Source organism: Antrostomus carolinensis, unplaced genomic scaffold (genome assembly GCF_000700745.2).
Source record: "Antrostomus carolinensis isolate BGI_N321 unplaced genomic scaffold, ASM70074v2 scaffold37316, whole genome shotgun sequence".
NCBI lineage: Eukaryota > Metazoa > Chordata > Aves > Caprimulgiformes > Caprimulgidae > Antrostomus > Antrostomus carolinensis.
In genome coordinates this window covers 186,513-212,166 of record NW_010320605.1, presented here as the reverse complement: position 1 = coordinate 212,166, position 25,654 = coordinate 186,513, and the positions used below count along the sequence as shown (strand labels likewise).

General features: G+C 42.8%; 1 protein-coding gene across 1 annotated transcript in view; it reads right to left on the bottom strand.

Annotated features, from left to right (window-relative positions):
- The window catches only part of ADCY5 (adenylate cyclase 5), a 215,103-nt gene that overhangs the window by 2,943 nt on the left and 186,506 nt on the right, over positions 1-25,654 (bottom strand). Inside the window, exons 10-19 of the mRNA XM_010169632.2 lie at positions 22,907-23,051; positions 21,188-21,285; positions 17,945-18,032; positions 11,335-11,451; positions 9,590-9,754; positions 7,099-7,274; positions 2,773-2,799; positions 1,792-1,924; positions 672-935; positions 92-296 (exon numbers count right to left, since the gene is read on the bottom strand). Of these exons, the coding sequence (XP_010167934.2) occupies positions 92-296; positions 672-935; positions 1,792-1,924; positions 2,773-2,799; positions 7,099-7,274; positions 9,590-9,754; positions 11,335-11,451; positions 17,945-18,032; positions 21,188-21,285; positions 22,907-23,051 (1,418 nt within the window). The remainder of the gene's footprint in view (positions 1-91; positions 297-671; positions 936-1,791; positions 1,925-2,772; positions 2,800-7,098; positions 7,275-9,589; positions 9,755-11,334; positions 11,452-17,944; positions 18,033-21,187; positions 21,286-22,906; positions 23,052-25,654) is intronic.

Sequence of the window (25,654 nt, the reverse complement as noted above, 5' to 3'; positions counted from 1 at the left end):
GCTAAGGTAACATCTATGGTTTTACTCTGTAAAATCCCCAGCTCAGAATAACCACTGTCTATATCTAATCCCGTAACCACAGTGACATTACCTATCTTCATCTGGAAGTTGTTGAATGAATGTTCATTAATGTATTTCATTTGGTCCATTAACCTCATGGCAAAATCAGCCAGAGCTTTGATATGTGTCTTCCCTTCCTTGTCGTAAGTGGAATCGTTGAGGCCTGATGCAGCCATATAAGTACTGCCGATGGTCTTGATCTTCTCCAGCTGCCGAAACTGGTCTTCACTTATTATCTGTTTCACAAGAACAAAAGAAGCAAATAAACCTTGACAAACACATACATGCTGGTAATGGCCTTGCCATGTGTCCTCCCTTGGTACAAGCACTACAAAGTACTGGACAGAGCCTCCACTATTCAAAGTATAGGAAGAAAGGAGATGAGATATTCAGAGGAGTGACAAGGGAATAGAAGGGATTTTAATGTAAAAAACAAAAAAAAAAAAAAAAAAAAGAGAGAGAAAGAATTAGGGACTTCTAGAGTGAGGAGAAACATTCCATGAACCATGGCACAAGGATTCAATAAGCCACCTTCCTTCAGGAGCTCAGCAAAGCCCAGCTAAGCTCATTGATTCAGTTCACCCTGTCCACCCAGATTTTCTGTGACTTACTTCATCAAAATCAGCAATGATCTCGTTGAGCAGTCTCAGACACTCCACCCCTTCGTTGTTGGCTTCCAGCTCCACATAAAACTCTGAGAAGTTGCTTATGGAGGCGAACATGACAGCCACACACTCACAGGACTGGTAGTACAGTTCATCATTCCGCCGCTCCTGAGCCAAGAAATGGGCTGCCACATCCTTTGGCAAAATGTTGTGGAGGAGGCGTCTGTTATAGGCCTGCAGCTCCTCCATTTCTTCTTTCTCTTCAGTGGCCTAGTTTAGGAGGGAGAGACAGTGATGTGCTTACTCTTTTGGCAACTGCTCTGGGGAGGAGAAAAAAAGCTGAAAATGAACTTGCAGGGAGGACTATTCAAACCATCGAGACCTATTATTAGAATTATGTCCTGCCATCCACAGAGTAAGAAGATCTACATAAAACCTGCAGTCCTGTGGACCCCAGCTATGAGTCCTGGGCAGAGCTGAGACCTGCCTGCTTGCTTGAGAATCACATATGATACCTCAACATCACTCGTGGGCACGAGTAGAGAAAATGTGAACACTGAACCCAGGGACAGGAGCAGAGTGTGGCATTGTCTGCAGTGTGTTGGTTATCCAGTACTGCTGCCTAGAGGCTAGGGAAGGCTGGGTATCAAGTCAGTTCCCACTGCTTAACAAGAAAGTGAATGAAAATGCAAATGTGAATCTTACACGTCCCTGAACACACCAAAGTAAAGCTCACTGAACTCTGGAAAACAATTCAGCAGGGAGTATGAGCTTCTTATATTTACAAATCATGTTATATTACAGGTTCCTGCAACACTGACAGGCTCAGTTGCCCAAATTCATTAACCTCGGTCTTCAGATCTATAACCCTTTACTGTGGGGACCATCCAAAGTGCATTTACAAGGAAACAAGGGGTTAAAGTAAATAACCAGGGTGAAAAGCACAGAGTATGCAAAGTACCAAAGAAGAGCAGAGCATTACTAGTATGCCCAGTTATATGCCAGGTGCAGATGAAAGTCAAAGGCACTTTATAACACTTCTCAGCTCGATAGAGAATAGCTCAGTGGTTCTCTATTAACACCAATGACCACATGTGTTCCTCCAAGATAGCAAATACCCACTAACCTGGAGTTTCCAGAGGAAATCAAGCCTTGCAGTGGATTCCACTTGCTGGGCGTGCAAGTACAGTGCCAGGACAAAGACAGTAATGATGACAGGGGTCACAATCTTCAGCGCGACTCGTGTCATTGCTGGAGAGCTACAGCCAACAAAAGAACAGAATTCCCCAGTTAGTCCCGGTGTGAAGGAACACCGCTTAGCCACACTCCACAGTTCCCACTTTAAGGCTAGCCAGTCTCTGAAAAAAAGGCTGTTTTCTTTCCCCTCAAAGCACGTGTTGGTAAAGAGACAAACAATATCTGCAAAAAGCTGAGGACTTTTGCTCATAGGTGCTGGTTTCTAAAGCAGGACTTTGAAACTGGAAATTTAATCCAACTTCTTAAAAAGGGTTAACATTGATACAAAAGCCATTTTTTTTTGGAGAATGCCATACGTGCTCAGCCACCACTATGCTTGGCAAAACCAAAATGCTCTTCAGACTGTATTCACTGTGTCTCCTGCACTGGCTTCCCCAGCCTCCTAAGTCTGGAACTGTTCTCCACTTACTGCTTCTCTAATTAGTCACTTCTTAATGACCTTTGTTTTGTAAGTATTCAATCAGCTGTCAAGAGCACTAAGACACATTCCCATCCCTTCTGACAAGCAAGCAAATAAAAACTGATAAATCTGCATTACAGAGTTATACAGTATGAAAATATTATGTTGATAAAACCTTTGACTTGTAATTACAAGTAATCTCTATGAGATGCTCTATAAAGTAAGTTGTCATAAGTCCCACAGGAAAGAGGATGCTCAGAGTAGCTATAGATACAACAGGACAACACTCAATCCACTGAGGGCACTTGCGCTGTGTTGCACCAGCTCACAGCAATGCAGTCGAATACCAGACACTGCTGGTGGGTCAGCGTGCTGACATTGCACCTCGTGAACATAAAATGCCTACCAACAAAACCCCGTAAAAATATTTCATGCCAAAAAGTGACTCACCATGGTAACGTTACATTTGCAGACACGCTGAAAAAAAACACAAACACAAGGTTAGTAGAGTGTTTGGCTCACTCCAGCACTCGTCCTTCTGTACATCATTCAACAGCACCTCTGCAATGTGGCACCTCTAACACTGCGCGGGGCTATAGCCCTTTTAAAGCAGAAAACTATAAAAAGACGGGGTGGAGGGGAGGAGCGGGGGTAGAAGAGAAAAGTTCCTCTGAGCTACACTCAAAAATCCAGAGTGATGGTGCAACATGGTTAATGTGGTTAAAATATCTAAGAAGCATTAAGAGTCAGAGAATCATTTGGGATTTTAATGACAGTGTGGGATGCATAGCAAATGCTTGTGCATCCATCAGTACTTCATTAGGTCAGGCTGGAAAATCTGATCTAAGGAAGGAAGCTTTAGGCTAGTATCTGGTGAGGGATAGCTCCTCTCTTCCCCAGCAGCATGGAGACGCATTTAACTCCTCTAACTCCAGCACTACTCCCTTCTTCTGCACGTTCCTTATCTCCATGGTTGTGCCTGGCTGTGGGTACCACACACGAGTGCACTGAAGAAAACCCTGAAAACGTGAATTGCTATTGCTATTCACACCACTGCAAGGTACTCATCTGAAGCAGAGCTGCTGGAGAGGATGGAGGGTGTGCTTTTTCTTACAGTGAAAGGATGGAAAGGAGCTTTCTGGTAGGTAGCAACTGTCTGAGTTCCTGACTGATTGATTGCTTAATGCTGCTGGGTTTCTTCTCAAGTGTGGGTGGACTATTAGGTGTGTGGGAACCATGTATATGGATCTTTTAAAACACTATTTAAATGGAAAGAAAGAGATCAGTGGTAAAATTACTGTAGTGTCATTGATGCAATTACAGCTCTGCAGGCTACTGAAGTGATACATCTTTAGCCTGAGAATCTCACAGCTGTTTCAAGAGCTTCAGGCCACAACTTTCTGGGGCTTTGGGGAACCTCTTGCTACAGAATCAGAGATACAAATGATCAAAATCAAAATAGCCGAGGGAGCCTAACTGGGCAGAAAATTAAAAAATAAAAGCATTGTGACTCTCTAACCTTGTTTGTTCTGAGCCATTTTCTGCAGCTCTGAGCATGGAATTTCTTTTGACGGATTTTTCAACCCACTGTTGTCTTGCATACGGTCTATTGCACAGCCTCCTGGCCAGCTCCAGCACTGAACATGTGTGCATGAATGTGGACCCAGTTTGGGAACCCTGGAGACTGTGACTCCCACACTAAAGGGGAGTCTAGTTGGATCTAATTTGAGACACTTCTCACATGCAGCATGATTCCCCTACTCCCCTCAATTACTACCTGGCCAAGGATGACTGACTGCCCCCCATTATCACCCTGTCTTATGATGGGAACATGGCAGGTCTGACTCTGTACTGGGGCTGCAGCTCACTGTGGGTGTTAGGCTTGCTCTAAAATCTTCAGCAGAGACTATGGAATGCAGCAAACCCAGTATTTACTATAATGCTTTGGATAAGTGAAAATGCCCAATGCAAGCAATAATGGCGTCACATTGTAGGTTGCTCCCCCATGGGACAGACATTTCCAGTAGAAGATGGCTCTTTTATTACTGGAAGGTAACAAGAGAGAAGCTTCCTAAATACACTCCTGCTCAAGTTGAGTGCCCATTTTGAGCAGGAAAGGTGGTTGATTTTGGGGACAGCTCCCATAGGACAGGAACATCTCCCTTGTCACAGCCACAATGCCAAGGACAGATAGTCCTGTAACGTACAAACCACAGCTCAAACAGAAATGATGGGCTTGATGAACAAATCACTGGGCAAAGCTCTTTAGGCTCTGCTATGCAGGAACTCAACTTAGAAGATCACATTGGTTCATCACACCTTTAACACCAATGCATCAGTTTTATCTTCTGCATAGGGAATGGTAACATGATAGTAGCTCTGTGCAGTCAGTTATACTTCACACAGAATCACAGAATCATAGTGGTTAGAAAAGACGTTTAAGATCACCGAGTCCAACCATAAACCTAACACTACCAATTCCACTTCTAAACCATGTCCCTAAATACCTTGTTTACACATCTTTTAAATACCATCAGGGAAGGTGACTCCACCACCTCTCTGGGCAGCCTGTTCCAATGCTTGACTACCCTTTTGGTGAAGAAGTTTTTCCTTATATCCAATCTAAACCTCCCCCGGCGCCATTTCTTCTTGTCCTACTGCTTGTTACCTGGGAGAAGAGACTGACCCCCACCTCTCTGTACCTCCTTTCAGGTAGTTGTAGAGACCAGTAAAGTCTCCCCTCAGCCTCCTTTCCTCCAGGCTTTCATGTGTCACCGTGCTGGTGTGCCGCTGCAGTCAAGTCTAGCAACTCCCAACGTGCTATAATCAGCCTTTCAGTTGCTTGCATGCTGGGTTGGTTTGTACACAAAAGTGTGAAATGACATCTGCATCACTTCTAATTAGTGTACCACAATGGCTGCAGAGCAGACAGTAATTATGTAGCTACAACAGGCACCCAATTAAAGTAGTATGAGGTCATGTTGGGTTTTTTTTTCTAATATCAGCTGGACAATAAGGTGCATGTCTGAACTACTTGCTACATGCTGAGCTCCCATTTCCCACAACACACAAATGGACTGCCAGACATTGGGACAATAAATAGCTGTCCATGAAGCTCTCCGGACAAAACAAATACCATATAGTGAGAGATAATACAGCATCACAGAAAGGTATTTCTGGGAAAACATGCTAACCTTTTCCACTTTATTACTGACATTTTGATTGTGAAGTGACGTAAATGATACTTCTAAGTGCTGTAATTTTGCTTAGTGCTTGACTTATAAGAATGAAATTATATTTGGGGTATAAAATGTGTTTATTTCTCTAATTGCATTAGAAAATGCTAAATAGCTTCTGCTGTTGGAATACATAACATCTGCAAAAAAAGGAGGGGAACCTCATTCTCCCCATATCCCCACAGAAAGCTCCATAGGGTTTCCTACATAATTTCATTTGCTTGAGTTAACAAAGCAATTTAAGCAATTACTGCCAATGGCAGTAAAAGCCATACCTCCATTCATTATTACTGGGCACACAGGAATGCTAAAATCATGGAATATTTATGTGAAGGACACAAGTATCCAGGTGCATCCAGCTTGAAGGCGTTAATGACCATCAAGAAATTTGAGCAGCTACACAAGCTATTTAATAACATACAAGACAGCACTGGGAAGGACCATGGGAATCTTCTCAACCACCCTCCTGTCAAAGACTGGAGCGACCACAGCTATCATCCTTGACAAATGTTTCACCTAAACTGGTGCTTTCTAGATCTCTGATTGTTCTTTGCTGCTCTGGACTCTGCATTATCGTGAACCACCTTCTTGCCCCAAACTGAAAAACATATTCCAGGTTAGGCCTTCCCACTCCTGAGTAGAGCAATGGTCTACTCACTTCTTACAGGCAACTCTCCTCATTATACATCCTAGCATCATGTTCACCTTTAGATAACACTATGATTTTATTGACTCACATTCAAGTGCAATTGTTGCCTAAAAGGGGAAATCATCAAAACAAGTAGTTAACACAACAACCCAACTTACAGTGAGAAATGAAACTTGTGGAGGAGGACTGGTCTGTGGATGTGCCACATCTCCTTCCCTGGCATGACTTTCAGGATAGGGTAACCATGCCAGTGGAAGGAGGTTGTCACCATGCTTAATGTGTGACCCACTTAGCCCAGACCCTTCTACTGGGAATTGTGCTGAGACCAGCTGTGATACTGGCTTTTAAATACAGACATGTCCAATGGCAACTGTCAGGAGATCACTAGCCAAACACCAACCACCATCATTCCACCACCCCAACCCAGGTTTGTTATACCAGATGTTTGAACATCCCAGTGGTTCACTGCCATGTCCCTGAGCCAGCTCAAGTTTGTTGGAGGGTTGGGTTTTTTTTTTTCTTTTTTGAGAAAATACATTTCTATATTGGGAGTGTAATACCAGAAGAAGCGAGAATGACTAACTATAGCTCCCCACTTCTGGAAGAAAAAGAAACACAGATTCACTCTGATTCCAGTTATATTTGGTATTAATAGATGGTTCATTAGTCAAGTTCCAGATTGAAAAGATCTTAAAGGGAACTGTGTTCTCCTATTCTTCAGAAGTGGAGAGCAGCATTGACAAAGACTTTAGTTTCCAGCCATGCCTTCTCTGGTACCATGCACTTCCCTTGCTTGCACCACAGCCTCAGTGCTCCCGTCCACCTAGTGCCACACCAAAATAATTGAGTGAAAGAAATTAGGTGAAGATTTCAGAAGTGAAAGGCACTTACTAGGTGTTAGCTGTAACCAGGAGATCTGCATTGTCAAAAAGGTTGACCCCTGGCACTTCCACAATGAGAACATATATAAATTCAATGATTAACATAAGGATCAGTTTTCCAATACAGCTGATCTGAAGGAACACAGAGCAGGCCAGGAGACTCAATAAGACACTGTAGGTAAAGTACTGTAGAAAGACAAAAAGGAGAAAAAAAAATAAAACAGAAAAGAGATGAATTTCAGCTGGATAAATCAAAACTGAAAACAAAGGAAACTAAACAGAGGGATAGAAAGGGATTGGGAGCTATGTAGCTGAGCTGACTGAACATGTAAACCTGGAGCTGCCTGTGGGATCCTTCCATGTTTCAGGAGATTTAAGTGTTAAAACTGAACCAATGGAGAGGAAAACTCTTGCATTCTTCATCAGGCATTATTTGCTTCACACTCAAGAGGCATAGGGCTTGCAGGTGTATATCCAACTGTAGGTTGGATATCCAGCTGTAGGTTTGCCCTGGACATATTTACTGGATTAGCAGAAAGCATCACCCAGTTATGCTGGACTACTTTGTGCTTTAAAGTCAAATTCTGGTCTCAAATTGGCATAACTGCACAATACACAGGACCAAGAGTATCATCAATTCACATCACCAGGACAGATACCCACTTGAGGCTAATTGCAAAGTATTGCCGCTGCTGATGTGACACACTGAATCCATAAGCCAGATACAGGCTGGACAAACTTCTACCAATGCTCAACACTGTGACCATTTTTCCTACCAGCAGTTGCAGAAGTGTAAGCACACGTGGTAGTGGAGCCCTCTGCCACACCTGGGTGGTGGGGCAGCCTCTATGACCTCACTTCACCAGGTCTCCAGGGTATGAACTTCTGCCAATGAATGTTTGGCATGCCAGTGCTTTCAAATGGGATTGCAGACTGCAGGTACCATTATGGTTCCTGGGAAAGCTAGCATGGATGTAAAATGAAGAGAGCAAGTTATCCAGCTCATCACCTTCCTGCTATCAAATCTGTGAAGCGTTAGGCTTCCACTCTGTCCAGACAGGCCTATTTCTGGCAAAAAAACTGTATTAGATGTCTCAGGTAATTCATCCTTTCAGTTAAAAGCAAGCCCTACTTGAAGTAGAAATATGCTCACGTTCTGAGCTCATTTATTAATAGTTCACCACTGATATATTAGAAAAATTTGAGAAAATAACTTATACAGCTTGTAACTTGACACTTCATTTTCTAGAAAATGGGTGGATATTCCCTGTGTCTAAGGGGTAAGATCCCATCATCTCCTGAAAGCTCACTGGGAGTAACAAACAAGGTCTGTACCAGATCCAACATGTCCCCTTGCAGAGTGCAAGGAAGGGACTTCTCACTTTTTAGTTCACTGACTGGCAGAACCTGTCTCAAGGCTGCCATAGCATCCTCAGCATGCAAAATGGTTGTTCCTCATGGCTTAAAATCTCTCTATGTCTTAAACCAGCACTCCTAACAACCTCATCATGGCATAAACTGTCTCTAGTTCTCCATTGTGCCAGATTTGGCTCCTGAATCTTTTTGTGGATGCACTAAGAGCCTTTGCAAGGCTGAAAGTCATAGTAATGGGGGTCTCAGAAACCTCACTGAATCAGATAGGGGCCATATTCCTGTTAGGTTAAATGGAAACAGGTTCAGTGGGATACCAGGGCTTTCAATAACACCTTGGACATCTGGATGATAACAGATCAGTCATAAATCTGTCAGGTCCCCATAAACCTGGATGACCTTGACATAAATTCTGCCCCCATCCTAGACAGACTTTTTTTCCTTTTCAGTTCCAGTAGACAACACATGTAATGGCCATGACCTAAAAACTCACATAAAGGTCTTGAATGGCTATGCAAAAAAAAAAAAAAAAAAATTCTTGGCAAAGTATTCTACCAGTGTGTAAAACATATTTGGTGGTTTGGGGTTTTTTTTGCTATTAGAAGCATTTTTTTTAAACAAGTTGTTCTTAAGAGGTAGCATTTGCCTTTACAAATTGAAACAGACCACTATCAGGGCTGCTAACCTACCTACTATACCCAATGAAAGAATATATAAGTAAAGTTTTTCACCTGGACATAAAACAATGGAGGGAAGGGTTAAGTGTATGACTAGACACTAGTTTTTAGTGAACTGATTTTCAAGTAACACTGAGCATCCACAAACTCCTTTGAAATGAGTTACAGTTCTGTATGCCATTAAGGGCTTCAAGGAGAAAGGCCATTTCTCCTGCTACAGGCAGGATCCAACAATTATAAAAGCCTACTGATTATTCAACCCTGAGGGAACTTGAACACTAATGTGGACTCATCATAATAACTTCAGACATTTACATTTGTGCGTAGTAGCCTGTGTCAGTCCTATAACGTCAGTCAGGAGCAACCTTTCCTCTGAATCACTGAGATTTATCACACAGGTTTTATAGCCCCTTCTCAGATCGAGCTCTGCAACCCATTTTTTCCAAGCAATACCTCTGGAAAGTTGCAGTTGGGCAAAGGACTGTCACAGAATCCCTGCAGGGTACCCAGGCTGTAGTTGGAAGTCAGGTTGCTGATAAGGCATATGTCCACCCGGTCAGGAGTGACGTTGTATTCTGCAGCCATGCAGCTGGCAAGGTCCACAGTGCTGCACATGAACTGAAAAAAAAAATAAAAGAAAAAAAAGATGGAATTAAACTCAACAGCATAGACAAGGAGAAGAAAACAAAACAGTTCGTATCAATTAAAAAGCCCCTTGGAAATGGCTGTAGCAATGTGCAAAATATGCAAAATGAAATCACCAGCTTATGTTTTACTGCCTGTGCAATGGCTATGTTTTTTCTCCCTCAAAATATTAATTAATAAAATCCAGGCTGTGCACTCTGGAAAGCTAGTTTCATGCTCAACTTCACGTACAACTTTATGTCTGAAGATTCACAGGCAGAGGAACTGTAGATATGATACATACAAATATATCCCACTGTCTGTGATAAGGTCCTGATGTTGCTCTGTTTCTGCTAATGGAAATTTCGGAACTGGTAACTTTCCCCTGCCATCTCTAAAGCTTCTGCTGTGGGTCCTTCTACAGGCAAGACTTTAGAAGCAAGGCTCAAAGGCTGATGTGCTACATTATGCTGAGGAAGCAGCAAAGGCCCATTCTCACCTCCATGTGCGGCTCTGTTTGTCCATTTTGCTAATTTTTACCCTAAGCAGTTCACAAATGCCAAGAATCACACATTATGCAGAAAAACAAAGCTCTAATTTCTGCGTGGTGCTCAGCAACCCACAGCAGCTCTTTGCAGCAGACTTCGGGGGGAAGGCAGTGGGGTGTTGCCACTGAGCTAGTGCCTCCCATTCAAGTACCTCAATGGAGCATGAAGTTGTTCCTAAATCTCCACTATGCATACAGGGAAGTTGAGTAAAGAGCAAGTAGTGGTTTTATTTTTAGGTGCTTAAGTGTCTCCATGCCTGTGCAAGTCCACAGTGCCCCAGCTGAGGCCGTAAGTGAGAGGAGCAGAGGGCCATGTGAAGTCTTAGTAGCTATCTCCAAGCTCAGGCCCATCTCACCTTTTTTTTCCCCCTCTCTTAAAAAATATAATAGATATATGCAGGGCAGAGAATATTCAAGTGGTTTCTTTAAAATACATTCAGCCTTCAAGCCGTTTGTATAAGTGAGAAACCAGCAGCCACAGGGTCTCAGACAACAGCCTGTCTCTTGCTAAGTCTGAAATCAGCAGTGGTGTTCGAATGTGAAGCAAAACCATCGTGGCTGCAAAAGTGCAACTCAAAGCAAAGTCTTTGTGAGGTGAGCCCCTGTGAGGTGACTGCTGCACTTGGAGCAGGACGCAGCACCGCGCAGAAGGCCGGCGCAACGCCCACGCAACACTTAAGTCCCACTCAATGTTGTGGGAGTTAAATGACGCATTGGCCTCGTGCTGGCCCTTCATGCAGGGGTATGCTTCAGACTTGGCTTAGGTACTTGCAGCAAAAGCATTTAAAGAATCAGAAAAGAATGGGGGCATAAATCGGTGCCAGGCATACAATGTGCTATAGGGATGCAGCTGTCGGGCTCCCATTTATTTTCTGTGCCTGAAAAGCAAAAGGGAGCTGACCTCAGATGCTGTAAGCACCAGGCAGGATTACATTAAACCCAGTGGCTGAAAGGGTTAAGAAGCTGCAAAGCACCAATTAAAAAACCATGCAGAACCAGGAGGGCCAAAAGGAAATAACGCACTTACCATGTTGACAAAGGCAGACAGAAAAACCAGGATAATGGCAAAGACTCCAACTAAGGTACTATTGGTCCTGGACTGTACAATCTTCCTAGAAAGAGTCTGGAGTGGAGCTGGGAAAAGCTGCATGTGGGGAAAAAAATAAATATTAATAAACATTTAAAAAAATCATTGCTTGTTTTACAGATTACAACCTTCATCGGAGCTGCCCGCATCCTTCAGCCCAGCGCCTGTGCAGATGCTGCACAGGGGTTAGAGAACAGTGATGAGGGATGGCGGGTCCAGGACAAAGGCGAGCAGCAATGTGATCGCCTCATGGCAGCAGGCCCAGCTAGCTCACCAAATCTACTTAGTCCTCCCTAATGGGAATGATGGCTCCTGAACTGAGGTAGCATGGCTTGCAGGCCTGCGCTCATCCTGTAGTGAGAAGCAAACCACAAGCCATCTGTAACTGAAATAGCTAGGAGCTCGAGCCTGTACATTATTGGATCAAAAATTTTAAAAAGCAGAAATGAGAAAAAAACCAACAAACCCCATGCCATATCCCTTTGATCATGAAGGCATATTGCCTTCCTGGTGCCATTTCAGAAGCAGATTGTTAAAAAGCCCAGGCGAGTCTTGTGATCTGTCAGACCCTCGGTGAAAGGCACTGGAGGAATCAGCGGGCCTTGTCTGGTCTATGGCACTCGGCACCACAGACACACAGGGCTAAAAATAACCGATGGTGAGGGCCATCACAGAGACTGTCCCAGTGATTCACTACTCTCAGAGCTAGAAGCCTTCTTCTGTTTGCTTTCTGACTGCAGGCTGACAGTGTGCTTTGCTTTAGGTGCTGCATCATATTCTAGGTGGAAACACTCTCTGTGTTAAAGTGGAGTCTAACTGGGTGCCCTTCGCAGCAAGGGTCACCCCTCAACATCGCAGGAGGCCTCCATGAATTGCAAGAGAAGTCCAGAAGACAATGAAACCAACCCTTTCTCTTCGTGCACTACCACTGTCCCAGCGCAGGCTCAGGGCTGAAGCAACGAGAGATGGACACGAGGAAAGCCTTGTGCACTGACACTCTCCCGCTGGAGAACATCAGCCCCGCAGTGCCCTTCCCCTCCACACCATCACATCAGGGCAGAGGGGCTCTGCTGAAGACTGACAAAGTTTTTTCCAGAAGACAACTCTCCTTTCCCCACCAACGTGCTGCCTGAATAACCGAGCCACTAGAGGGTATTTTTAGAGACACAAAGAAGCTAGCAGCACAGCGACACGGCACTGCAATTTAACTATGACTAATGTTTCTATTAAAAGTCTTGCTTTTCCCTTTTATCCTTCACTCTTACATCTTCAGAGATGCAACATTTTGTCAGTGCATAGCTTCCCACACAGCAGTCCTACAACGTAATTATGAAGTGTTTGAAGGGCCGAAGCACTGATTAGCTGGTGACTTTTACAGAGGGAGAGAGAAATTGTGGCAAGAGTTTTGAAAGAGCTGATTTCACCTGCTACAAGCACATGGACAAAAATCCAGCTAACTCCAGGTGAGAGGAGAGGTCAAGGCTCTATGGGGGACAGGAGGAAAGGGGAAATCAAGTTATGGCTTATTTGCACTGAGTAAGGATTGACTGAAATTTGCTGAAAGCTTACACAACCCTTCAGGCTCATGCAGCCACTGTAAAACAAAGCAAACCACCTCTGTCTCAGAAAGAAACTTTGCTGATATAGAAATCCTTGGCTCTGTTGATAAGCTATGAACCAAAACACCTCTTTGCTGTACCATGTCCAGTTGCTTCCACACAGACATCAGGCAGTGGATCTCTGCCAGCGCAGGGATGTAGGGAATGCCATGGGGCTTTCCTCCACTCTAACCTTTATAGGATTTGGAGGGAGAAGGAGGATTTGTGCTGCATTTAGACAGTTTTCTCACTAGATTAGAGCAGGACGGGTTTTCCTGCCACCCCTCGAGGCCAAGCTCCACAAAGGTATGCACGGACTTAACCTCCTCCTGTAATCTCTGGGAAATCAGGCACCTAAATAAAACTTGGGAGTGCTTTGTTGTGGATCTTGGCTCAAGCTCCTGCTGCCAATGATCCCAAAAAAGCTTGACTTTGAACCAAGCCTGAGATATCAAGCAAAGCTATGAGTGGAAGACACTTAAATTCTAATGAAAACATATTTTCATTGTATTAATCTTGGTTCTCATTACTTTGCAAACTAGGAAAAATTTTAGGTCAGTAAACAAGTACAGCTGGAAAAAGTCCTGAAGAGGAAACAAATGCCAAAAACCTTAGGGGGCCAGGATTGCAATAGAGAGCACAAGAGCACAGCCATGCTGCACATCTGAGGAACTGCTGCCTTGCAAACAACATTCACGGAGGCTCAATGACTTCACACTCTCCCCATTTCACAGAGACAGATAGAAAGACAAGGAATACCCTATGATTGAAATGAGGGATCTGCCTCAGCTCTGACAATTCAGCTCTACCCTGGCAATGTTCCCTCCATAAAAACATTCACAAGTCAGGGGTATAACAAAAAAGAAGAAAAAAAAGAAAAGATGATGACTTCACCTCCCACTCTCAAATACAATAAAATAAATAAATAAAATGTCTTCTGTCCTAGGAAAAGAAGTAAAACATCAGGACATTATAGCATAGTGAAAATCCATGCACTGTTGCTGCTTAGCCCATTGGTTCCAACGCCATTTATTCCTCTTAGTAAGACTCAAATCTTGCCTGAGAGAAGAACAGGACAAGGGAAGGTCTCATGAAATGGCAACTCGAAGCTCGCACATGTATTAATAACAGGGGTTGAAAGAAAGGACACGATCCATTTGGGCAGCTGAGATTCTCGTCTGCGTTGCCACACAAGCTTAAGGTCATTCATTAGTCCTCTTAAAATCCCCATGTAAAGAATAAATAACCACAGTGGGAAAAGGGAAATTGGACTGTCCAGTCGATTCCAGTTCATTCTGAATAGAAATGCATAAATGCTGCTGGATGACTATCTCCCAGAAGACAGGGACTCTGAAAGCATGCAGGTACCAGTGAATACAGAAGGGGAAGGTAGAACACTGTTGTACAGGTGAAAGTCTGAATTTATAAAGCGATCCACCAGGTACTAGTGTTACACTGAAAGTAATCCACAGCCTCCAGTCATTTGCATGACAAAAATATACTAAGTAAAAACTGTACTTTGCAATAACAGCTGATCACAGACAGAAGAGTAAAACTTCTCCTTTTTGACTTCCTACAATATATTATGGACATGGAAACCTGCTGGATAATTGCTGTTGTGTTGTGAGACAAAAAAAACCTATAAGGTCTTTAAGTTTTGACTTTTCAATTTGTAATAAAAGCCTTTGAGTCATTTTGAAGTACATTAAGATGCTTCTGGAGTAAAAGACAACATCTCCAGGCAACTTGATGTTGCAAGTCCATTTATGTAACTTATTTCACAGTGATTTATTAGTCTATTAAAAAAGTACAGTTTTCAGAGTTTTTTTTTTCCCCTGCTTGAGAAAAAAAACTAAACACTTTAGGAGCATCTAGACCAGCTTTGGGAGGCAAAGAAACAGGTAGGCAAGCTGCACCTATATAGAGTTACAGAAAAACTTATCTTCTTATAAAGGATAACTTTAAATTTCTCTCATCCATGCTCCCAGGAACACGCAAGAAGTTGAATTCCACACAGCAGTGTAGATACCAGAAGTTAAGGATTTTAAGAAACACAAACTTGATAAGTTAGTAGCAAAACAGATGTCTGTCAGTGGACTATTTGTGAAGGGACCCTGGTTCCCATGACCTTAGACTCTATTGGGAAGGAACACCATCTCGCAGTGGCCAAGTCTTCATGGAGCATCAAAGTGAAGAACTGGAACTCTGTTGTTTATTACAGCTGAAGAAACTTGGAAAGCCAAGCTGGCTGCATTGGCAGTTCCAGGATCAACTTCCAGTCCGTGGAGAATTTTATAGTGGAAGATAACAATGACAGCAAAAGAAAATAAAACATGATCAAGCTGTCCAGAAAGAGCCTGCTGGCCATTGTCAAAAGCAGCGATGAAGAGGCCAAAACAGGGAAGGAAAATCTCACATGAAAGCTGAAAAGAGGAAGGAAAAAAGAGTCACTTATCATGTAACAGCACAGCAAACAGGCAAAAGTTATGCTTATGCTGGTTTCCTGGAGTGGACACCTGCTTTCCAACTTTGTGTGGAATGAATCACTGGTATGTAAAACACAGGCTCTCCTATCACACATCCCAGTGTGAAACAAAACAAACAATGCTGACATCCCTGTGTCTTCAAATTTCAGCTAAAGGATCTGTAAAAGTGCCTTCCTTGTGCATATGTATAAAAATGCTTCCTGAAGCAACATGCAGTACAGAAATGAAATAACACCCTTAACGATGGACTAGGGAAACCCATTGCTTAAAAAATTCTGACCTAAAACACCAAAATCTCTAATGACAGAAGCAGGCTGCAGGTACTGGGAGCTGCTGCCATCAGACAGGTAGCTGACAAGCTAGAAGTACCCATTCCCTAAACAAGCCATCTCATAATCAGATAATGTCATCAGAGACTAATTTAAAAAGGGGCAATCAAAAAGGTACTGGAGGTAGAAGGCCTGATATGTTCAATATTTGCAATCTGTGCACAGAAGGCACTACCCACACTGAATGTTATACATAAGCACCTTGTGGGCCTGGGCCAACATGCTGAAAACTCACTTTTGGAAATATCAGTAGCTTCATAAAATCCCATTAAATTCTGATGTTAGTCTGAATTCCCTCTGATGTCTTCTGTTTCCAGGGCCACTGAGGCAAAGCCAGCATAAAAACAGTTGTAGGCATCACTGAACAGACCTCTTCTACAGGAATTTGTAAGATCAAGGCAAAGAACAACACTGTGTGATCATTCACCAAGGATCATGGGGACTGAAAAATCCTGTGTTAATCGTTAATTAAGATCAGTAATAATATAAAACCAAAACAAAAACTTCTGAATGATGACAGAAGAAATGAGTGCTGCTGTCAGTATGTGGAAGCAACCTATGCCTGCAAAAGCCAGTGGGTGAACAACAGCTGTGCGCCTTGAAATTCATGTGGTTGCAAGTCAGTCAGCTCGAATGCTTCAGAGGTCTAGGTCTGCCACAGCTCTTGCCCCAGTATCTGCACAGCACCAGTAGAGCTGGTGTGTTGGTGTGGCTCTGCATGGCTGACAGTGCACTGGGATGTTGCTGCTGGTGGCACTGCAGCACAAGTAGGCTCCAGCACAGCTCCGCACCGGGTTTCCAAGTCCTTTGTGGCTGTGACCAAAAGCTTTCCATATTGGTTGTTAATTAACTGCTAATCACATTAAATGCTGATACCAGTTTACAAACTAATGACACTCAGTAGCATCCTTGTGTGCAAAGGACGCACATATATAACCAGGCATCTTTGGGTACCATTTCCCAGCTCACAGGACCCAAGCCTTCCTATTAGCACTGTTATTTCTGACTTGTAATTCTCATTGTTGGTAAACAAGCAGGACTTATGAACAAGGCTCCCTTCAAAATTGTCATAAGCCCAAAGGATACCCCGTCAGTGAGTTAAGTTCAAATATAACCTCAAGATTCTTTCACTGGGAACAGTTTGTAGCTCTTATTAAATGAGAAGGGCAAAGCTTAATTCTCCAAATCTAACTTTCAAAAATCATAAAGACATGAAAGGTCCCAGTCTGTCAAGAGCACCCACATTCAACTGTTGAAAATGGCACAGAGAAAATAAATAAAGTGAGGCAAATCATCTGCCTGACATAATCCATTACCCCACTGCTACTTCTGCAGGAAACATAATGCTACTGAGCTATTTTATTCTAGGCTCTGAGGAACAAAGCTGAGCTTGGGCTAAGGAGCCTGAATCTGAACATATTCCACATTCAGACACTGCTAGACTGGAAGGATCCCCAAAACTGCAAATACAATCAATTAGCGTCAACATTTTAAAAGGAATACCTTTGAGTGAAAAAGATGAGCACAACACTCTTCCCAAAGTGCTGACTGGCAGTTTACCACAGGCTGCCAAGAAGAATTGATATGTTTTTGGATTTCACACAATGTATTTCTTTGCTGATCAAAACCAGTTACAAGAAAGAGCCCAGTGAATGTTGGAAGCTCTGTACAGTCATCTGAGAAAGGCTGATAAACTTCTATATGTTTATGGATTTTATTTCTCCCTAGGACATTTTTCCTTGATGATATTCTGCTTCTGATTATCTGCCTACCCAAACATGCATATGCAGCAGGGGCCAGTACACAGGCAACTCCACAGGAAGTTTACAGGGAGGAAACAAATGGTCAGTGTTTCATTCCACATTGGAAAATGCGTTCTTATATCAATACGAGAGTGTCTGCAGGGGACTTAATAGACATGCAGATCCACAGAGTGATTACTTCTCCCTGAGCTAAAGAGATGCCAACCCTAACATCTGTTTGCAGTTCACCCTGTCTTATCAAAGGCTTTTTCTGTAACCCTTATCACATAGTGTGGAAAGGATGGCTAACAAAACATGCTCTGTTAGCTGAAGAAACGGATTGCTGATCCAGTTATCTTAGGCAAAGGACTCTACAAAGACACCACAGTACTCACCTTTACACAGGAGTAAATGACCGAAACAAACACCACTGTGGTCAGGATCAGGAAACAGGTCAGGTAAAAACCCAGCATAAACGTAGAGCTGAAATCAAGGAGATTTTTTTTGTTTTTAAATGCATGCCATATAGAATAGCTACAGCTCTGCTCTCCAGAACATGACATTTGTACAAGCTATGACACACTGCATGGGCTTTCCAATTAGGATAGCAGTAGGAGATATGAGGTGCCTTGCATACCAACAGATACTCTATCCCATTTTGAATTACTCAGGCAGGCTGCAGAGCAGAGAACACTGCATCTTTTATAGCAATCACCTTCCTGCCGGGCTGACAGCAGAGGGACTGAGAAATATTTCACGCGCTAGAGGAGCTGATAGAACAATTTGTTATGGTGGGTCAGCCCCTGGCTGGCTGTGGGCAGGAGACCCCTGGGAAGGAAAGCGTGCTGAGCACTGCTGAGCGCTGCAGTGCAGCCAGGTGGGAACAGTCTCAATGGGAATAGCTACTCGTCCTTGCCATGCACAGGGAATGTCTGTGCTGCACCATCCTCCGTGCTCTGTCTTGTGTATGGAATGGGAGCAACCATGGATGGAACAACTGTCCTATGAAAAAAGGCTGAGAGTGTTGGGGTCTTCTCTTCTCTCTGGCGAAGAGAAGACTCTGGGGAGACCTTATATTATGGCCTTTCATTACTTGAAGGGGGCCTATAAGAAAGATGGGGACAGATTTTGGCAGGGCCTGTAGTGATAGGACAACGGGTAATGGCTTTAAACTAAATGAGGACAGATTTAGAGTAGATGTAGGGAAGAAATTTTTGAAATAATGGAGCAGGTTGCCCAGAGAAGTGGTAGAAGTCCCATCCCTGGAAACATTCAAGGTCAGGCTGGATGGGGCTCTGAGCAACCTCATCTAGCTGAAGCTGTCCCTGCTCACTGCAGGGTGGTTGGACTAGATGACCTTTAAAGGCCCCTTCCAACCCAAACCATTCTATGATTCTATGGCATGAGGGTAGTCAGGAAAAACAGCCTTAGTTTGGCCAGCTTGAGAGGTTCCTGTTCCTCCCATCTTTGAAGTACAAACAGGACCCCAGGGCCAACTTTGTACTATGAATTTTCATGTGTTTTGATCACAAAGATATTCAACAACAATTTCTCAGTCATAGATCTCAGTGTGACAGGACAGGCCCCCTCCCAGGAGTTAGCTTTGTTCATAATTTAAAGGAAGTATTCTTGCAACGTGACATTGAGGCCAACCACACCAAAGCCAGCTGGTCTCTGTGTTCTCTCATGACTACTAAGATAATTGTACTTGCTAATTCACTGTTTGAGCCCTTGTGAAATCTATTAAAGCTATTCCTCTTTATCATCATAAATTATCACTGCCATTTTGTCTCCAGTTTCAGATTCAAATTCCATGTTGTGTCTTTCATGAAGCTCTGATGGTGACACATACACACCTGTGGTTTCAGCTGCTGCTTAACTGTTACCTTCAATAAAAGACCAATACTATGCAATTGAAATATAAGGAAAAAAAAAAAGGGTGAAGGAAAGTATATCTGATCTGCAGTTAAAACATGGAATTTTATTTACTCTCAAATCAAATAATCTTTCAGACAGGCCAGGCTGCCTAAGGACACTTCAGAACTTACAAAAAAAAAGCAACCAACCACCCTTATGGGTGGCATGGAAGGAGACTGAGCAGCATGACATTTACACCACACTGCCATAAGGGATTGGCTTTTGCGTAATACAAAGGAGTGAGCCATATGGTTGCCACAGATCAGAAATTGTCAAGTTGTCATTTAAATGTTAAACTGGGTTTTATGGAGACAGCTTAGTGGCTGCTTAGGGAGTTTGACGAGCAACACAAAGGCTGGTAGAGGACCTCTGCAGGTGTGAAGTCACAGCAGCAATATCCAGAGATCAAACATGTAAGCCCTTGCTAAATCTTAAATAACATTTTTCGACTTAATTAACAATGCATTAATTGCTGGGATTTATCTAGTTTCAATTTTGAGCCTCTTTCAGCTTCACTTCCAGTTTCCCAAAGCAGATCTGCCTGTTTACACAGTGTGCTTGTACTGATGGTATTTTGCTCATTCAATCTTTCTGCGAGCAGAAGTGAATGTCGTCTTGCCTGGGAGAGTGAATGACCTCAAACACCAGACTATGCATTGTTTCTGTGACCTTCCAAATCTCTGATCTGAATGGTACAAACCAATCCATACTCTGAAAAGATCTGTGGTGTGAACAGAAGTATAAAGCAGTTGTAATGGCATATAATATTACTGGAGCTCTCTTTAAACAATTTTTTGTCTTCTTGTAATGAAGATTAAGTTGGAGCATTTTTAGAGCTTCTGTGATCTTGTTTTTCAGATTAAAAATGACTAACTCTAAATTTATTTCCAACACAGCAGTGCTCACTGAATGATATATTATTGCTACTAAACCAGAGCACAGGAAATACCAACATGCTTTAATTTTAAGGGATTTTTTATGAACTCTTTGAGAAGAAATACCATGTCTGCAGAGCTCACTGCTGGAAAAGATCCAGCGGGTTACACTATGCCTTTCAGACAAAGCGATGCACTGCAGTGGTCCAAGAGCACTATGGCCCACAGCCCTAAGGAACTTACGCCACTCTTGCCTGGGGAAAGAAACGACTGCAACCCCTAAATCCGGAGTGAGCTACCCAAAGCACAGACACATGTAGCTCAGCTCCTTCTGTACCTTTCCTCTTGCACTGCTACTCTGAGTCCAGAAGAATAAATGCATGAGAGGTTATGTCTCATCTGTGAAGCAAATCCTGAGACCTCAGTGCTCTGAGCAATGAGGCTGTGATGGGTTTTTTACCTCCCTGTTCTACTGTGTTCAGATGAGATGACAGCCTAGCCTCATGTTGTGAATGTGTACTACGCCTTAGCAGGCAATCCTTCCTGCTTAGTGATACTTGTTTTCCACAGGTTTATAAACATGCTGAACTGAATTTCCTAAGATAGAGGTAAATGGCAAGAGAAATCACGCTGGGAAACCAGAAATCCTCACGTGCCAGTGAGGAGGTTTTAATCTGCGCTAGAAATTAGTGAAAACAATAAGCACATCACATCACTTGAGCATGAATTATTTAAGGATTTTTCTCTTCCCTTTGGTGCTCTGAATTCTCAAGAAAAAAACAAAGAAAAGTAGGCCAGAATAGAGGAGGGGAGTAGATGGGAGCAAAGGGATGGAAAGATACTCACTGTGGCACAATTATGATTTGAACAAAGCAGATGAAGAGGAAGACTAGGGAGGCACAAGCCACGTAGGCTCCAAACCTGTCATCCACCTGCTTGGAGTACTGCAAAAAACACAAAGAGGGTTATGTTAGTGGGAAATTGCTCTGGCTGTCTTCTCTCCACAACAGCTTCTTACTTGGCTTCCATTTAGGTCCTTGGAAAGCAGTGCTGGTAGGAAACAACTAACATTACAAACTCCTCTTTTCCCTAGGCCAGCTGTAAGGGCTTGAACAGACCCAAAGGCCAGGGCACAAACCCACACAACTGGGTGGAGAGAAGATTCACCATCTGCCCTTTGCATGAGAGGAAGAGGAAGGGATTAACTGAAACCAGGATTCTAGGTCACTATCGTCAGACCTAAACTTCCATGGGAAGTTTCCCCCAACTGAATGAGATGAATGTTGCTAATGAGAAAACCTTGTATTTTGTGCAGTCGCCTTGGCTTGTTCTAATGATAGTGTGAGGATGCTGTGGCTTTTACACAGTCACTCCTTCCAACTACTTGTCATCATATTAGTCACATGGGAGCTACATCCAATTCCCAGAGCTGCTTTATTTAGCTTGAAGCATGGTTCTCAGTATAGATGGTCTCAATGTTTGAACCACAAAATAAAAGGTGCTCAGAACAGGTGAACCGCTAATTTCCCTAGCAGTTTTCAACTATAAAACTGAAGGGAAGGAGTGGGGGGAAAATTACATGCTTGAGCTTTTAGTCAGTCACACACTGATTCATTGAATAGCTGTGAAGATATGCTTTTGCAATAGGTTGTAATTCCTGCCATTGAAGGAGTGTTTCTAAATAAAATGCCAAAATAGTTAGTGCAAACTTAATTACTGAAGCTTTTTTCATTGAATAATGAGTTTAACCTGAAGACCACTCAAGGATCCCAAGGACCTCTGCTTGGATTAAAAAAAATAAAAAAGATAACTTTGACTTTCTTTGGGCAATTAAAACAAGTAATTTATATAGTACCCTTAATAATAGCGTCTGGGTACCTCTGGACTTAACTGAATTCAGCTTTGCAGTCATCTAGAGCTGATGTTGTCTCTATTGTATAGACAGAGAAAATGAAAAGATCTTTGCCTCACAACAATGGTATCTGAAACAAAATCAGGAAGCAATCAGCTATTTGGGAGCTCTAGGTCTGTTACACCTCTATCTCACATTTTTGAGACAGAGAACTCTACTTGTTGCTTAAAACGGGTTCCCAAAAATGACCAAAGTACAAATTGCATTCCAATGAACCTTAGTAGCACCTGGGGCAGCAAAGGGCAGAGTAAAGCCCCTCCGGAGGCGATTCGGAGCTCAGGCAGCTGATGCGGGTTCCTCCAGTGATTTGAAGGAGATAAGGGGTGACTGAAATCTCAGTTTGGATCCCTCAAGGTCAGAGAAACAAATCTGGTTTATTCTGGATTCCCTCTGCAGTTCACTATTGTATAGCCATGGTGTCTGACAGAAAAGGTTTGGTTTTCCTGCCCAGTGCTCCCTTCAAAAGACTGTGGCTTTCTAGGGACACAGATATTAAGGTTTCCATGAAGAAGCACTGAATTTGAAGATCACAACCCCACCTCCAACACCCAAAACCTAGCTTTAGCTATAGTTATAAAAGCTTGACCATATGCAGGAGTATTAAAACTCACAACAAGCCTGACTGATACATAGCAACGATTTTTAGACGTTACCTTTTTCTCCAAGTCAGGCTCCCTGAATGTTAAGAGGAACTTGCGCACGTGCTCAGAGCGTAACCGATCAATACTTCTGGCATCGATGGCACGGCCCAGAAACTCATCCACTTCATCTTCTGGGTTCATACTTTCCTGTGTATTCCTGAGGATGTCATGAAAAGGGAGCATAAGAGGACAAGATAATTTCCCCCTCTTCAGCATATGTTATCATTTCACTGTATAACAAGCTGGAGGTTAATGGCATTTTGCTTATGACAGCTTCAAGTTGGAAAACGGATTATGAGCTGAGAGGAAAATGATATCAGCTCTAGAGCTCACTGCAAGTCCTGAGTCCACCACAGAAAGGATTTGATTTACTTGCTATTTTTCTATACTACCTCCATCTGCTTTCTTGCCTTGCAATCATTTCACTGTCCTTCATTCGCTAAAACAGGTCAGCAGTCTCTTTCCACTAGTCCTCTGACTTAATTCTTCCCTGCACTGCCACGCTGTCATAGCTGTTAGTGCCTGAACTTGTAAAATGATTTACGTAACCAGTCATATTTCTTGCTTCCCAATAAAAATTTCCGGAAATATTTCTGTGAAAATTTCCGAACCTGAACAATTCTCCATTTTTGAGAAAAAAAATTGTTCACAGAATGAACATGTGGGGAAAATAATGTAGCCTGACACCCCACTGCCTCCCCTTCACACAGTTATTTATGAGTATAAATCATAAACCAGACACAATTTTATGTTTACAAGATATTTACTTAACTCAAAGAAAGGCTGCAAAAGAAAAAGGTAGCAAAAGAAAAAATACAAATTAGATTCTGCTTTCTAAATATGTGGAACAAGATTTCTAAATTGCCTGTAATCTTTAGTATCAGTGTGCTTCTGATGCTCAGCTACAGCTTCAGAAAAATGAAGCTGACTTTCAAAAACTGTTGAAAAAAATAACACCGAAGACTTAATTGCCTTGAGGCATTTTGCACTGAGGATCAGTGCAATCTGAAGCACCGCCCTAAACTCTTTAGTTATTTTTAAAACCTATCAGGATTTTAATGACTTGATGCTGTTACTTTAATACCCTGCCTTAAAACTAGCTATAGGCAGAAATTAAAAGCTAATTTTGAAGTGCTGTTTTTCTGCTCTGCCAGCATGATTGCCAAGGTTGTCCACGGCATATGCCAATAGTTATCCATTGGGATATGCCGCTCACTTGCACTGGGGCGTATTCCATTGCCCATTATGGCACAGGAACTTACAGCTCATGTTATGTGACCTACACCTTAGGCACTCTGGAGAAATAGTTCTGAGATCTGACAAGCAAGATGAAAAGCTACACTGCCTTATCTTCTCAGTTTTATTGTAAGGCACAAACACTGTCTGCAGCCAGTGGGCCCCCACAGGTACAACTGCTGTAGAGCGTAGTGTTGAAAAGTTAAAAGTCCCTTTCCAAAAGAAAGGGTCTCCAAAAGCTTTCTGCAAAACTGGACCAGAGTTCAAGAAGTCCTCTGTACCTCAACTCTACCATGTACCTCTTGCCAAGAGAAAAATAAATCAGGTCCATCTACTCAACTCCTTTCACCCCAGATGGCGAACTGAATGTGTCTACACCTCAGCTGGGTCATGACGACACACCATCGGCGTCTCTTTAGTAACCATATGGCAATTGCAAACCTAGTTTGTCTCAAGGTCTTAACTCTATTTCAGCCAATCTTAATATTTCAGTGGGGTTGGGGAAAATAATTTCTTATTTTGGGGCCCTAGAGTTATTTAATTCCTTGAACTTCATATATTCCACTGTGAAATTAAAAGTGGTTTTGTCCCTAGAAGGACAGGACATTCAATTTACTTCTAGATGCTTCCTTAGAGGAAGTACATCTGCTTGAGCATTCAAGACAATGCTTCTGCTTATTTTCATTCAGTCCTCACAATGTCTTCTGGACTCATAAAAATGAACAAGGAAATCATTAGGCTTCATATTTACAGAAAGTCTTCCAAGATCCTGCGAGTTATTTACACATTTGGGTCATTCACATTTAGTCATTTCATACCACGTATGAGAGATGCAATACGTTTTCTCCTAGAACTGAAGCAAAAGATTCGGCTCAGCGTCTTGGTGAACCTCAGTAAAATTTCAAGTTCCAGTCTAAAAACGTCACTCAGGAAGACATGAAGAGAAGAAGAAACTGTCTGCTCGGGCTTTGGCCTTGGCTGCCTCCAGTTTTGTAATGGGTCATTAATCTGCTGAGGGTATCTCTAATACTACAATAACTTCTGTGGTTGCAGATTGTGTAGAAATACCCCTGCAGGTTTTAAATTGCCTTGCTGGGATATTCACAGTGAGGCAGCCCCCTTCACGCAGACTGCAGGGAACCTTAGTCACCTTGCACATACCTAGCTGCTTGGGTGACTTTTGCAGTCAGTTGTACCTAAACTAAATTACTGTACAGCAAGTTTGGGTACATTCACATAAAAGTAATTTTAAATTGAAATACAACATTTCCCCATGCTAAAGAGTGCCCTGGAGGCAATGCCTGTAAGTCAGAGCTGAGGTACTGTCATAGACTAATGAAATTTATATGTGGAAATACTTATTGACGTACTGATAGTGTGGTGCGGGGGAATAACCCAAGGATTTCAGGCCACCATGAAACTTCCAGAAACACCTCTTAAAAGCACTGCTGAGATTTCTCCAAATGCAGCCGACAGAAAATTGTTGCAAGGGACGGGAACAGCACAAACAGAGCTTGGAGCAAC